The sequence below is a fragment of the Eulemur rufifrons genome, chromosome 7, assembly GCF_041146395.1.
Source record: "Eulemur rufifrons isolate Redbay chromosome 7, OSU_ERuf_1, whole genome shotgun sequence".
In the NCBI taxonomy this organism is placed as follows: Eukaryota; Metazoa; Chordata; class Mammalia; order Primates; family Lemuridae; genus Eulemur; species Eulemur rufifrons.
In genome coordinates this window covers 286030765-286045219 of record NC_090989.1, presented here as the reverse complement: position 1 = coordinate 286045219, position 14455 = coordinate 286030765, and the positions used below count along the sequence as shown (strand labels likewise).

The 14455-nt window shown below is 56.5% G+C and overlaps 1 protein-coding gene across 1 annotated transcript; it reads left to right on the top strand.

The window, feature by feature from the left end:
- Positions 1–422: 422 nt before the first annotated feature.
- NRARP (NOTCH regulated ankyrin repeat protein) lies at positions 423–767 on the top strand. The gene has a single exon (XM_069474859.1). The coding sequence runs from the start codon at positions 423–425 to the stop codon at positions 765–767; it is 345 nt and encodes a 114-aa protein (XP_069330960.1).
- The last annotated feature ends 13688 nt before the right edge of the window (positions 768–14455 follow it).

Genomic DNA, 14455 nt, shown 5'->3' with positions numbered 1-14455 from the left:
TGGCCCGGCAGCCGGCGCGCGCGTCACGGGCGCCCTATTGTTATGCAAATATAAGGAAGGTAAAAGGAGCCCGGGCACCGCGGGTGAGCTAGTGCAGCGGCGCGTGGGGGGGCGCGTGGAAGCTGCAGCCGAACCGAGCAGGGACCGCGACCGCGCGGGACCGCAGCCCCCGGCCGGGCCCGGCCCCTGAGAGCGCAGCGTCCTCCCCCGTCGCCCACCTGGGCGCGGCTGGATGCAGCGGGGGCCCCGCAGCGGTGGCCCCCGGCCCCGAGCGCCCGGAGCGCCCAGGGGCGGCGTGCGGGGCCTGGGGGCGCCGCGCCCTCCATGCGCCGAGGCGCGCCCCGAGACAGCCGGGGGCCGTCGCCGCAGCCGCCGCCCGCGCTGAGCCCCGGCCCGGTCCGCGGCCCGCGCCGGGTGGCAGCATGAGCCAGGCCGAGCTGTCCACCTGCTCGGCGCCCCAGACGCAGCGCATCTTCCAGGAGGCCGTGCGCAAGGGCAACACGCAGGAGTTGCAGTCGCTGTTGCAGAACATGACCAACTGCGAATTCAACGTGAACTCGTTCGGGCCCGAGGGCCAGACGGCGCTGCACCAGTCGGTCATCGACGGCAACCTGGAGCTCGTGAAGCTGCTGGTCAAGTTCGGCGCCGACATCCGCCTGGCCAACCGCGACGGCTGGAGTGCGCTGCACATCGCCGCGTTCGGCGGCCACCAGGACATCGTGCTCTATCTCATCACCAAGGCCAAGTACGCGGCCAGCGGCCGGTGATGCCCGCCGGGTCCCTGGACTGCGGCCCGTGCCCGCGTCGTCTCTGCTGTACTTCCCGCCAACTACCTCGGTGTGCGCCAGGGTCGCCGGCCCCGCCAGGAGCCCCGCGCCGGGCCCTTGGCGCCCGCCCGCAGCCGCGGCGAGGACGGCGCGCGTCCGCGGCCCCAGGCCCGGCAGCTTTGCCGGCCGAGCGCCTCCCCGCGGCCGCCGGGGCAGCCCGGCCACGCCGGACGCCTTCCCACGGCCCCCGCCCCGCCACCCCGGGAGTGGGGGCGGGGCGCAGGCTCCAGCCCGTTTGAAATTTGAGTCTCGCCACTAGCAAGGTCGGAATCCCGAGATACCGGATCCTCCACTCCAAATGTTTCCTCCCGAAGGCGAACGCGGCGGCGGGGACGGCGGACTCGGGGACCCGCCGCCGCGGAAGCAGCCGCCCTGCGCGCGCGGAGACGCGCTACTGCTCTTGGTGTTCTCACTATTTATCTTGTGTGTGTTTATTTGTGGGTGAAGTTTGTGCGCCTGTCTTTTTTGTTCGGAAAATATTGTGCGTGGTCAATGTGGTTATGGGGGAAAGATGCATTTTTTTTTCTAGTCTTAAAACTAAAAACTTGAGTCTACCATTTCTTGGTTGCACTGAAAACACCGCCCAGCCTGAAGGTTCTCCCGTGGTCCCTGTCCCCCACCCACCCTGCTCGGGGTCTCTCCGCTCTTCGCCTCGCCCAGGTCTCCTCCCCCTCTCCTCCCCTCCCCTCCCCTCCCCCTGTTCCTCTGGAGTTTTGGAAGCCCCAGGGCCTCCCCCCCCCCCCCCGCCCCCGCCCTGCGAGAGGCCACCGTGCCCCAAACCGGCTGGTTCTGCGGTTTCCGCGGGAGCCGGGAGGCCGCTGGCGTCGTGGGGGGATGAGGGGACGCTGCCTTTGCTAGTTGGTTCTATCGTCGGTTGCACACTTTTTTAAAAAGTAAATGGATTTGCCACGATTAAATGTCATAACATTTATGACAGAATATGAAATATTAACATATTTTAAGCCAAGTTTTAGGTGTATTTTTTGAATCTTGGTTATAAACCCAATTTTAAAGGGCGTCGTATCCAGCGTTGTGAAGGCAACAGAGTGTACCCATATTTATATTTTTATAAAATACCTATAAGACTGTGAATCTCTTGTGCTAATTGCTGAGTGAACTGAAGGACCGTTTGACCCTCTTCAGCCTCCCCGAGCTTGGGGGACTCGATTGGAATCCGAAAGTCCTGCTGTGGGGGAGGGGCTGCACCGGGACCTGGGCCGGGGGAGGTGCTCCTGCGTCACTTTCTGTCCTGAAAGGCGCCCTTCCTGGTTTCTGTGGTTCCAATTTTCTATGCAATCCCACACCCCTCGTTGTTTTGATCCTGACAAATAAAAGGGAGGCTGAATTATTCAAATTTAAATGAGGTTTCCCCTTCGTAGAAGTGCTGCTGACCCTTCGTGCAAAAATGGGGAGCACTTGAGGACACAGGTGGGTGGAGGCCCTTTGTGCGTGGCTGGTCACACTCGCAGTCATCTGTGGCTTTTTGTAAAACTGTGTGTGAGAAGAATATATTGATAATGTCAGTGAAACAAGCAGACATTGAAACTGAGGCACAGATTACTCCAAAAGGAGTTCTTCTGTATATTTTTTCTAGATGCAAATACCTTTTTAATTATGTTAATTAATGTTAAGACTTTCTAGGCTTATATCAAAGCTGTGTATGGGTCACGGTATGATCACTTCTAACTGGATAAGTCTGCAGCACATTCCTGAGTGTACGATATAGACTTGTAGCCCAGCATGAAAAATTTATAAATAAATTTTTCATTGATCTTTTTATATTAAGAAAGTTTTTTGGTCCTTCTTGGTCTTGGCACGAGTTATAGAACACCCTTTGGGGATGAGGCTGCAACATGCTGTTTGTGGGTGATGTCTACACAGTGCTGGGCTTGTGCTCACCTGGAGACAGGGCCGGGTAAACTGGCTCCAGCCCGTGCAACTGCCAGATCCAACTCGGCTGTGTATGGGACTCGTGAGGACCCAGGGCTGCCCCGGTCCAGCCACCTGGGAGCCCGGCCACCTCGAGCACTCCCAGAGCTGGTGTCATAGCCCAGACCTCCGTGCGGAAAGTCCTGCTTGAAGCTCTTCCCACCGTGCACCCAGCCCGAGACACTGAAGTCCTCTGAGGGACCAGGTCCCTCTCCCATGTCCCCCATGCTGCTGTGGGTCCATGCTGGATGGAGATGTGCGCCTGCTGCACAGAAGGGGTATCTTTCACATTTGGGGGAAACACAGTTGCTCACGCCTGAGGAGCAAAAGGCCCCTGGAGGTGTGTGGGAGCCCTGGAGGCCAGCCCAGGCCCTGAGCTAGACCTGGGTGTTCCCACTCGCCAGGAGAGCGGAGTAAAAGGAGCAGAGACCTGTGGCCCACTCCTGAAACGCCCTCGGGGCCCTGCCTGGGAGGTGCAGGGGAGGACTTCTGCCCCCAGCAGGAGCAGCCTGCAAAGAGAACTGGGAGAAAGGCAGACTGAGTTACAAGGTAAGGACTTCCCATGCTGGCACCCAGGGCATAAACTGTCCCAGCAGAAGCTGCCCCCGGCCAGCCGAGCTCTTCATGCTCCTACTTTGCATCTCCTCCCTCTCCTACCCTGGATGGTTTTCCAGGCACACCTTCAGTGGGTTAAACAGGCATTTCCTGTCCCATAGAACTGGCTAGGAGACTTGGAAGACTGTGCCCAACCCCCTGCAGCAGGCCTAGGGAGGTCCTGCCCTGGGCCAGCTCCGGAAGGCCCAGCCGGGAAAAGTGGTTTCAGGAACTTGGGGGTTATTGGGGCATCTGGAGAATTAGGCCAAGGCATTATCTGGCACCTGGGTGTGCTGGCCATGCCCCCATTTCCCCGGCACCGCTATGTGGAAGCCGTCTGAAAAGCCAAAGGTGCATTTGTTCTTAGCCTGCAGGCGGGCGAGGCCCCAGCTGGTGGCTGCCCCTGCAGTATCCCTGACATTCTCCCACTGTGGAGAGGCATGGCCTGGCACTATCGGCTTCTCGGGCACGTGGCTGCCACCCCAGGGGATGATTTACAGCTCCCTTAGGTTCTCCCTTCTGAGGGGCACATTTGATGGAGAAAGGCCTGGTGCTGCTCTCTGGGGAGACAGTTTTTTCTCCAGTGTGAACAAAAGGAGGCCGAGCCAGGTGGCCTCGCTGCTGGGAGCTGCTTTCTCCCCAGGTGTTGTGTGCACTGACAGGTCTGGTGAAGGACCGGGGTGTGGCCAAGGACACACAGCCTCCCTTCTTCACCGGGCAGAGCCCTAGGAGGCAGGCAGACACACACTCTGAAACCACAACCGCCCTGCCAGCTCATGGGGTCGGAGCTATAAAGGAAATCCCAGCTGGGAGGGCCCAGGGGTCAGAGGAGAGGAGGACAGGCTGGGGATGCCGGGCACCGTCCACAGCCTTGTCCTCGGGAGAGACCCTGAGCAGCACATTCCTGGAACATGCAGCTCCGCGGAACAGGAGGCCAGCTGATCAGTGTGGGCTGAGAATGGCCACACGCGTGGCTTTGTGCAAGGGCAGAGGAGGAAGCCCTGCTCTCTGGATGTGTCCAGGTCGGAGCTACTGTGCACTGCACAGCCCACGTCTCTCAAGCCCAGTGGGCCGTGCAGGCTCTTCCTGCAAGAGCTCTGTGTGCACCAAATTGCTCACTGTGGTGGTGGTAGCAAGTATTGGCAGATAGTGGCCAATGGGGTTGCTGGAGGGGTCCCTGCCACCCCTCCCCAGGCAGGCCCCTTTGTGGCCAGGGCAAGAAAGAAGGCATAGGTGACCCAGCCTTCACCCTCTGCCCTGCCTCCCCCATCTGCAGGTGTGTGCTGGAAGCCAGGCGAGGGTGCCAACCAGGAAGCACGGAAGAGACCCAGGGTGGAGGCGGCCACAGGCAGGGGACTCGGCCACTGGGAACCCCTGAGAGAAAGGAGACAGACCAGGCAAGGTCAGGGCCTGCCCCACTTCCTTGCCAGGAGGGTGCTGGGCTCCCATCCAACTGTCTGTCTCTCTGATCCGACCTCGGCTGGACGCAGGAAGCATTTACTGCTGGAACGGACGGACGTGCACGCCATAGAGAGACCAGGAAATGCAGGAGGATGGTCAGCTAGAAAGAGCCAGGACGCAGCTGGCCAGAGGAGGGAGCACAGGATTTAGAAGCCAGGAGACCAGGTGCAGTGAGGGAAGAGAGAGAAGGTGCTGCCTGCTGGGGTCTGTCCCCCAGAGGCCTTAGCTCAGCACCGGGAAGGACGGAAGCGCCTGCACACAAGGACGCGGCACACAGACTGCCCTCCGACGTCAGGGAGGCCAGCTGGCTCCTGACGCCCAGCAGAGGTTGCCGGGAGGGGGCCACATCCACCTGGGCCTTGAAGGCCAGGAAAGGAGGCCCAGACAGCTGGGGAGCAAAGCCTGAGGCGGAATGTGAGGGCGCAGGCCTAACATCGCCACTGCTCCTTCCCCCGCCAGGCCAGCGAAGACCCTCCTGGGGCTTGGGGGTCCCCTGGAGGCCGCCCACCCATCCCCCGCACACTCCGCCTCCACCAGCCCTGCCCGCTACACCCCGCCCCCCCTCCGCCACATCCAGCGCTTTCTTCTGCTTGGCTGTCCTTCCGACCATCCCTCCCCGGTCCGTCTGTCGGTCTTTCTTCTCCCGCCCCTCCAAAGCCGTGGCCCCATTCATTCCCGAGGCCTCTGCCCTTTCCTCCGCGCCGTACCGCTCGGCTAGCAGCTGCTATGCTAATGAGGGCGGGGGACGGCGGGGGAGTGTGGGGGGAGGGAGCTGGGCAGTGGGGGGCACGCCAGGGTTGGGGGCCCGGTGCCCACAAAGCCCGATCTTTGCATTCAAACCAGCCAGGGCCATGGGGGCCGACCACGCCTGGCGGGCCGGGAGGGGGCCGCCCGCGCACCGGGAAGGCGCCCGAGGCCGCGAGGGGCGAGGCTGCCCCCGCCCTCCGCTCGGAGGCCGCGCACCCACTCCCGGCGCGGTGTGAGGGGCGGCGACCAGCTGTCGTCTGTTCTGGGGTCGCGGCCTGGGACCGGCGGCTCGTTCCGGAGGACCCCGCCCCGTCGCCCAGACGCCGCTGCGCGTGGGGCTCGAGCGCGCCCCACGCGGGTGGAGACGGACGCCAGTCACCCCCGCCCGCCCCCGGCCTGCGTGGCTGGTCGCGTAGAGAGCCACGGACAGGAGCCCACCTTCCAGGCGGCGCCTAGGACTCTGGGCCCCCGCGAGACGGGGAGGAGGCGGGGCGAGCGGGAAGCAGAGGGGACAGAGGAGGGGCACGCCCGGGGCTCCCCACCGCCCCCTGGCTCCCGCCACGCTGGGTCCTGGCCGGAGGGGTGGGGGCTGGGGCGCGCCCTTCTGGGTCCCAGACGCCCCGTTCCCGAGTCCCGGGCCCTGACCAGACTCTGGCGACATCGTCCGCCGCCCGTGGCCGGGAATCCTCCCCCAGGTGCAGGAGCGCGTCCCCGACCGCTGGGCGGGCGGGCTGTTGGCAGGGGCCGGGCTGGCTGGCTCGCCGTGCGTGGTCTGGGCTGCCCCGGGGGCGCGGACCCGGGGGTGCGGCTGTGCTGCCGTCCTGTGGCCGCAGGCCGCACTGCGCCCTCGGGTCCGGTGCGCTCTCCCGTGCGTGGGCCGGCGGGTCGCGCGCGAGGAGCCCCCGCCCCCACCCGGCCCTGCTGGGAACACCCGCGGACTGGAGTCCTCCGGCCAGCGTTACGCACCACCCTCGCGGGGTCCCAGCCACCCTGGACCCCAGCCCTCCTTCCGTGGGAGGCGGGCGGGCAAGTGGGCATTTGGAGGTGCACCTTGCAGCGGGGAGGGGTTTTCACGAGCAAGCGAGGGGGGCGGGGGCGGGCCCAGCCGTGAGGAGCCTGCGCGGGGCCTGGAGGCACCACGGGGCGGGGGAAGGGACAGAAAGTCAAGTCACACGGGAGTGGCCGGGGAGGCCAGGCCTGCCCTGGGGCGGCGGGGCTGCTGCGATGGGAGCTGGCTTGATTGTGACTAAAGGACAGGGGGAAGGAGGAAGATGCGTCCCTGGTGGTCTGGTGACCAGGGGGAAAAGAAGTTCCCAGGAGGGAGAAATCGGAAAGGAGGAGAATAGCTCAGAGTCTGCCCAGGTCCAAGGAGGGTAACTGGGGAGGAAAGCCCGGCCGTGTCGCTGAAGTTGGAACCCTGCCCTTTTGTGCGGGGTGGGCAAATGGGCTGGAAGGTCGGGCGCACTGGGCGGAAGGGCTGGCGGAGAGGCCCACGTGGGGCAGGCTGTGCGGCCAGGTGGCCAGTGACAGCCACCTCCTGCTGCCCAGCAGGGAGTGCTGGAGGACAGAACCAGCCCCACCCTCCGCATGTGCCAGGAGCAGGTGTGTACACACCTTAGCTGCTCCTGGCTTCTACGGTCCCCAGGACACCCAAACCAGGGCCTGGAGAAGTGACCTCGTCATGGTCCTCAACAATTAACAATTGGCAATGGTGTGCCGCTCTCCACTTGATGGAAGGGGAGGGGAAGGCCATTCCAGGGACCCGGGACCTCAGAGAGTGGACAGTCAGCAGGACACAGTGTCCGTCGCGGCCCCGTGGACATGGATCCCACATGTCACACTTCAGGCAAGCAGGACACAGACCACCCCATGGAGCTGCAGCATCGCAGAGAGGGCACCAGTGGTCCCTGGAGGCTGGCGCTGGAATGACAGACTTCCTAAATCTCCCCACCCCGCTCCACTCCTACGGAAGTGGCCAGGCGGGTGCAAGAGGAGAGCTCTTTGTTCAAACTCCTGCCTGCTCAGAAGTGGAGCCTGCAGACCCGGTCTACGCTCAGCATGTGTCTCCCCCGTGGACAAAACTCATCTCTGCAGGCCGTGAGCGCCTCTCGGTGCCCAGTGCCATCTGTGGACAAGAACCCCCAGAGGAACCAAGCCCAAGATGTCCCATAAACTGTCCAAAGAGATATGACAAAATTCAAAACAGTAGTGGTATCAATAAGACAGAAGTGTATTTCTCACTCCCAGAGAAATTGGGGTAGGGCTTTGTGGATGGGCAGCCCAGATCCCAATCCAGCCAGCAAGTCTGTGTGCAGCCGGGGAAAGCAGGCGCGGGCCCTGTGCTTCCAGGACACTTCCTGGAAGTTGTTCTTGCCACATTTGCTTGTATCCCCTTGGCTGGAATCTAGTCATATGATGAAGCTCGCTGCAGGGGAGGCTGGGACACAGAGTCTTTATGTCCCCAGCTTAAAATGGGGCCACTGAGGAAGAAGGGCCGTGGATTTGGGGGAGGGTAACGGACGGGGTGGGGGGCTGTGCCTCCCCTACGCAGATGCTGCCAAAATTCCCAGGCCCTGCAGAGCACGGTCTGCGATCTGTGCTCTGACCTGCCCTTCGCTGCTGGGAACACACTCAGCTCTCTGGGTGTGGACCTGCACGGAAGAGCTTTCCAAGAGTTAAAACTGTCCAGCAAGGGGCCGCACACGACAGGAGGTGGGAGCACGCTAAGCACCGGGGGGAGCAAGCCCCCTGCTCGGGCGTCCCTGCAGCTGGCACTTAGTACCTGCACAGCCTCCGGAGAGAAAAGTGAGACGCAAGGTTCTGGCACTTTCTGACAGACAAAAATGCACACAGTTCAGTCACAAATAAACATTCTGTTATAGATTAGCTGGACAACACAATGTCCCACAAGTCTATGTGGTGTCAGGAAATTAAACACATTTCTGACCAGCCCAGGAAGCGTCTTGCTCCTTGTAACCTGGCGAGAGCACACGTGTCCACAGATCCAATCCCCCATTGCCCGTGGGGGTCCCTGTTCCTGGCTCTCCAAGGGCACCGCGATGTCCCGCCACCTGAACCTCCCTCTCCCTTGTCTTGGGGGAAAGTAGCCCAGTGCTTTGAATTCTCAAGGCTGTGTTGTCAGTAGAGGACTTTCTCAAGCCTCTCGCCATTTCTCCTAAGGGTTGTTTCCATTTTAATCAAGACTGAAAGAAAATCATTAGGTTTATCATTCATATTCCTGAAAATCAACCTTACTGTGGTTTAATTTACACACAGTAAAATGCAGCCATCTAGAATGTGATCAGTTTTTGGCCAGGCGTGGTGGCTCATGCCTGTAATCCCAGCACTCTGGGAGGCCGAGGCAGGAGGATCACTTGAGGTCAGGAGTTCGAGACCAGCCTCAGCAAGAGCGAGACCCCATCCCTACTAAAAATAGAAAGAAATTAGGGGGGGCAACTAAAAATAGAAAAATTAGCCAGGTGTGGTGGCGCATGCCTGTAGTCCCAGCTACTAAGGAGGCTAAGGCAGGAGGATCGCTTGAGCCCAGGCGTTTGAGGCTGCTGTGAGCTATGATGACACCACAGCACTCTAGCCTGGGCAACAGAGCCAGACTCTGTCTCGAAAAAAAACAAACAAAAAAATAAAATAAAATAATTAAATTAGGCTGGGCGTGGTGGCTCACGCCTGTAATCCTAGCACTCTGGGAGGCCGAGGCAGGTGGATCGCTCAAGGTCAGGAGTTCAAAACCAGCCTGAGCAAGAGCGAGACCCCGTCTCTACTAAAAATAGAAAGAAATTATCTGGCCAACTAAAATATATGTAGAAAAAATTAGCCGGGCATGGTGGCATATGCCTGTAGTCCCAGCTACCCGGGAGGCTGAGGCAGGAGGATCACTTAAGCCCAGGAGTTTGAGGTTGCTGTGAGCTAGGCTGACGCCATGGCACTCACTCTAGCCTGGGCAACAAAGCGAAACTCTGTCTCTAAAATAAAATAAAATAAAATAATTAAATTAAAAATCAAAATAAAATACCATTATAGGCTGGGCGTGGTGGCTCACGCCTGTAATCCCAGCACTCTGGGAGGCCAAGGCAGGAGGATCCTGTGAGCTCAGGAGTTCGAGACCAGCCTGAGCAAGAGTGAGACCCCATCTCTATTAAAAATAGAAAGAAATTATATGGACAGCTATAAATATATATATAGAAAAATTAGCTGGGCATGGTGGTGCATGCCTGTAGTCCCAGCTACTTGGGAGGCTGAGGCAGGAGGATCGCTTGAGCTCAGGAGTTTGAGGTTGCTGTGAGCTAGGCTGACACCACGGCACTCTAGCCTGGGCAACAGAGTGAGACTCTGTCTCAAAAAAAATAAAATAAAATAAAAATAAAGTCTTTAAAAAAATACCATTACAATAGCATGGCAAAACATAAAATACTTAATAATAAATGTAATGAAAGATGTGTAAGACCTCTCCAGTGAAAACTGCAGCACGTTGCTAGGAGAAATCTGAAAAGATCTACGCGAAAGGAGGGACATTTCACGTTCGTTGTCTGTTGTCTGGAAGACTCGGGTTGAGACGTCCGTGCTCCCAAGTTTGTCTGCAGGGCAGAGCAATCGCAGTCAAAATCCCAGCAGGCCTTTTTGTGGAAATTGGCAAAATGATTTTAAAAATTCATTTGGAAAGACAAATGACAAAAAATAGACAAAATAATCTTGAAAATAAAGGACAAAGTCGGAGGGTTCACCCTCCCACTGCAAGGCTGCTGCAGTGATCGGGGCGCTGTGGGGCTGGGGAGCTAGAGAGGCCACAGCTCGGGCCGGGGAGAATCGGACAGCGGCCACACGCTGCTAAGTCACTGCCAGCACGCGTGACAGTGGCATTCTAGGAAGTAGCGGAAATCTCTTCGACAAATGGTACCTGAACGTTTATGCTTGTGGACCTGAGCCTCGCCTCACACCACATACAAACCAATCGAAGATGGACTACAGGCCTAGAAGAAGATGTTACAGCGATAAAATTGCTACAAGAAAACCCAAGAGAATAGCTTCGTGCTCTCAGGGTAGGCACATTTCTTAGCGAGGACACAGGACACGTCATACATGTAGCCAACACACTGGGAAATGCATCTGCCGCGCGTGTATACAAGAAAGGGTTTGTAGCCAGACTCTGTAAAGAACTCCTGCTACTTCAGAACAAAAAGACAAACCCAAAATTTTTTAAATGGCCAAAACTTGAATAGATACTTCACACACACACACGTGCACGCACACACGCACACACACATAATACAAATATCCAACAAGCCCATGAGAAGGCGTTCAACATCACCAGTCATGAGGGAAGTGCTGCTACATGCCACTAGCTTGGCTAGAATTAAGAGGACAGATAATATTCAGTGTTGTCAACAGCGCGGGAGCCAGGTCTCTACCCGTCGGCGGCGGGGTGGGGGCGAGGGGTGGGCTTTACGCACTCACCTCCCTTTGACCCAGGAATTCTACTCCTAGGTATTTGCCCAAAAGACGTAACAACATGCGCATCCAGAATACAAACATCCGTAGAAGCTATATTCTCTATAATCCAAACCTGGAAATCCAAATATCCATCAACTCATAATTTTAAAAATTGTAAGATATTTAGAGAACCACGGAAAAAGAACAAGCCGTCGATACTCGCAACAGTGGGACGCACCGCAGAGCCAGCACAGGCCGCAAGGGGGCAGAACACGCACCTGCCACACAGGCCGCGCACGCGGCTCCGCAGCAGGCGGGACTGGCTCCGGCAGGCGGCTCCCTGGCGCGGGCGGCGGAGGAGCCTGCGGATCTTCCGAGGAGACGAGAGGTTCCTCTGACTTCACAGGGATGCAGACCCCCAGAGGCACAACTTTGGCGCAACTCACAGAACCGCAAGTAAACTTAAGATCTGGGCCGGGCGCGGTGGCTCACGCCTGTCATCCCAGCACTCTGGGAGGCCGAGGCGGGAGGATCGCTCAAGGTCAGGAGTTCGAGACCAGCCTGAGCAAGAGCGAGACCCCGTCTCCACTAAAAATAGAAAGAAATTATCTGGCCAACTAAAATATATATAGAAAAAATTAGCCGGGCATGGTGGTGCATGCCTGTAGTCCCAGCTACTCGGGAGGCTGAGACAGGAGGATCGCTTGAGCCCAGGAGTTTGAGGTTGCTGTGAGCTAGGCTGACGCCACGGCACTCACTCTAGCCTGGGCAACAGAGTGAGACTCTGTCTCAAAAAAAAAAAAATCTGGTGTTTCACGATATGTTAATTAACCCCGGTTTAAAAAGCAGCAACAAGGGACGGCGCATCACACAGTAGAGTGTTGCCACTACAGTCCACAGTATTGTCTGGTGTTTTTTTAACAATGAATTTCCTTGGCTTTAAAAATTTCTGAAAAATAATTAAACATATGAGAAAATAGTGGTCATCAGAAGTTTAAGTACCAGTAGCAGATCATCATACATATTCATGAGTACAGCTGACCGCTGAGCTACGCGATGGAACCGTGTGGGTCCACTCACACATGGATTTTCTTCCGCTTCTGCGGACCCTGAGACAGCAAGACAAACCCTCCTCTTCCTCTTCCTCCTCAGCCTACCCAACGTGAAGATGATGGGGATGAAGACCTCTACGGGGAGCCACTTCCACTTAATGAGTAGTAAATATACTTTCTCTTCCTTATAATTTTCTTACTGGCATTTTTTTTTTCTCCAGCTTGCTTTATTGCAAGAATACGGTGTAGAACACACATAACAGGTCAGGCACAGCGGCTCTGGGAGGCTGGGGCAGGAGGATCGCGCGGGCCCAGGAGTCAAGGCTGCCGTGAACTACGATCCTGCCCCTGCTCCAGCCTGAGCGACAGAGCAAGACCCCGTCTCTGAAAAACTTTTCTGAATAAAAGAATACGTATGATACATACAGCATATAAAATATGTGTTAATCACCGTTTATGTTATCAGTAAGACTTCTGGTCAACAGTAGGCTATTAGTAAAGTTTTTGGGGATTCAAATTTATATGCGTATTTTCAAGGGCACAAGGGGTCTGTACCCCAATCCCAAATTGTTCGAAGGTCAACAATATAAGTCTGTTTGTTCTTAAACTGGAAAATATACACCATTTTTTAAAAAGACTACCAAAACATCACATTATATAAATAATTTAGAAATAAACCTAAGAAAATGTTTAAGATCTCCACATATAAAACTATAAACCATTGCTGAGAGTTGGTTTTTTTGTTGTAGTTTGTTTTTTTTTTTTTGAGATAGCATCTCACTTTGTTGCCCCAGCTAGAGTGCAGTAGCGTTATCACAGCTGCCTGCAACCTCACACTCCTGGGCTTGAACCATCTTCCCAGCTCAGCGTCCTGAGTAGCTTGGGCCATGGGTGCACCACCATGCCCGGCTAATTTTTCTATTGTTTGTAGAGACAGGGTCTCCCTCTTGCTCAGGCTGGTCTTGAAATCCTGAGCTCAAGCGATCCTCCCGCCTCAGCCAGAGTGCTAGCATTACAGGAGTGAGCCACCGCGCCCGGCCTGAGAGATATTTTTAAAGACCTAAACATGTAGAGATAAACCTTGCTCATACATTGGAAGTCTTAATATTTAAATGATATCAATGCTCCCCAATTGACTTATAAATTCAATGTAGGCCAGGCGCGGTGGCTCACGCCCATAATCCTAGCACTCTGGGAGGCCGAGGCGGGAAGATCGCTCGAGGTCAGAAGTTCAAGACCAGCCTGAGCAAAAGCGAGACCCCGTATCTACTAAAAAATAGAAAGAAATGATTTGGACAGCTAACATATATATATATATATAGAAAAAATTAGCCGGGCATGGTGGTGCATGCCTGTAGTCCCAGCTACTTGGGAGGCTGAGGCAGGAGGATCGCTTGAGCCCAGGAGTTTGAAGTTGCTGTGAGCTGGGCTGACGCCACAGCACTCTAGCCTGGGCAACAGAGCGAGACTCTGTCTCAAAAAAAAAAAAAAAAAAAAAAAATTCAAGGTAATCCTAATCAAAACCTGCACAGTTTGGGGAGGAATTTGTCAAGCTGACTCTAAAATTGCTTTGAAAATGCAAAGGGAGCCAGGTGTGGTGGCTCACACTGTAATCCCAGCACTCTGGGAAGCCAAGGCAGGAGCATTGCTTGAGGTCAGGAGTTCAAGACCAGCCTGGGCAACATAGCAAGATCCCATCTCTACAAAAAATTTTAAAAATTAGCTGGGCGTGGTGGCCTGGAGTCAGAGGTGGCAGTGAGCTATGTTCACACCACTGCCCTCCAGCCTGGGCAACAGGGCAAGATCTCCAGAAGAACTGCCCAGAAAGAAAGAAAGAAAGAAAAGAAAGAAGGAAGAAAAGAGAAGAAAAAAGGTAAACAGCCAAGAACAGGCACAAAGAGTGCAGTGGTGGCTCTTGCTGTGCAGGACACCAGGCAGGTGGCACAGGGCAGACACAGACCAGCGAGCTCCACCGCGGTCTGGACAGAGACTCACGTGCTGTGGACTCGGACTGATGGGAAACGCAGCCCTGGCTCAGGGGATACCTGGACACACACATAGAAAATAAAATTTGACGATGAACGTGCCAAACAATTAGCTTTGCAGAACACAACATGGATCATATCTCTATGCCGTGGCGGGAAGAAAAGCAAGAAACATAAAGGAAAAGACAAACACAGGTGAAAGCACCGAAATCGCGAGTTTGTGTTCATCGCAAGACACCATCAGGCCCGAGGAAGCAGGGCAGGTGCAGAGCGCGTTCGCAGCTCCCGTGACCGGCCGGGGACCCGGACCGGGGAGTCGTGCAGCGCGGCCACAGACCCCGAGAAGAAAACCCACTTCAGAGCGGGCAAGAGACGCGACCGGCACGCCGCAAAAATTAATCCAGGAAATGCAAAT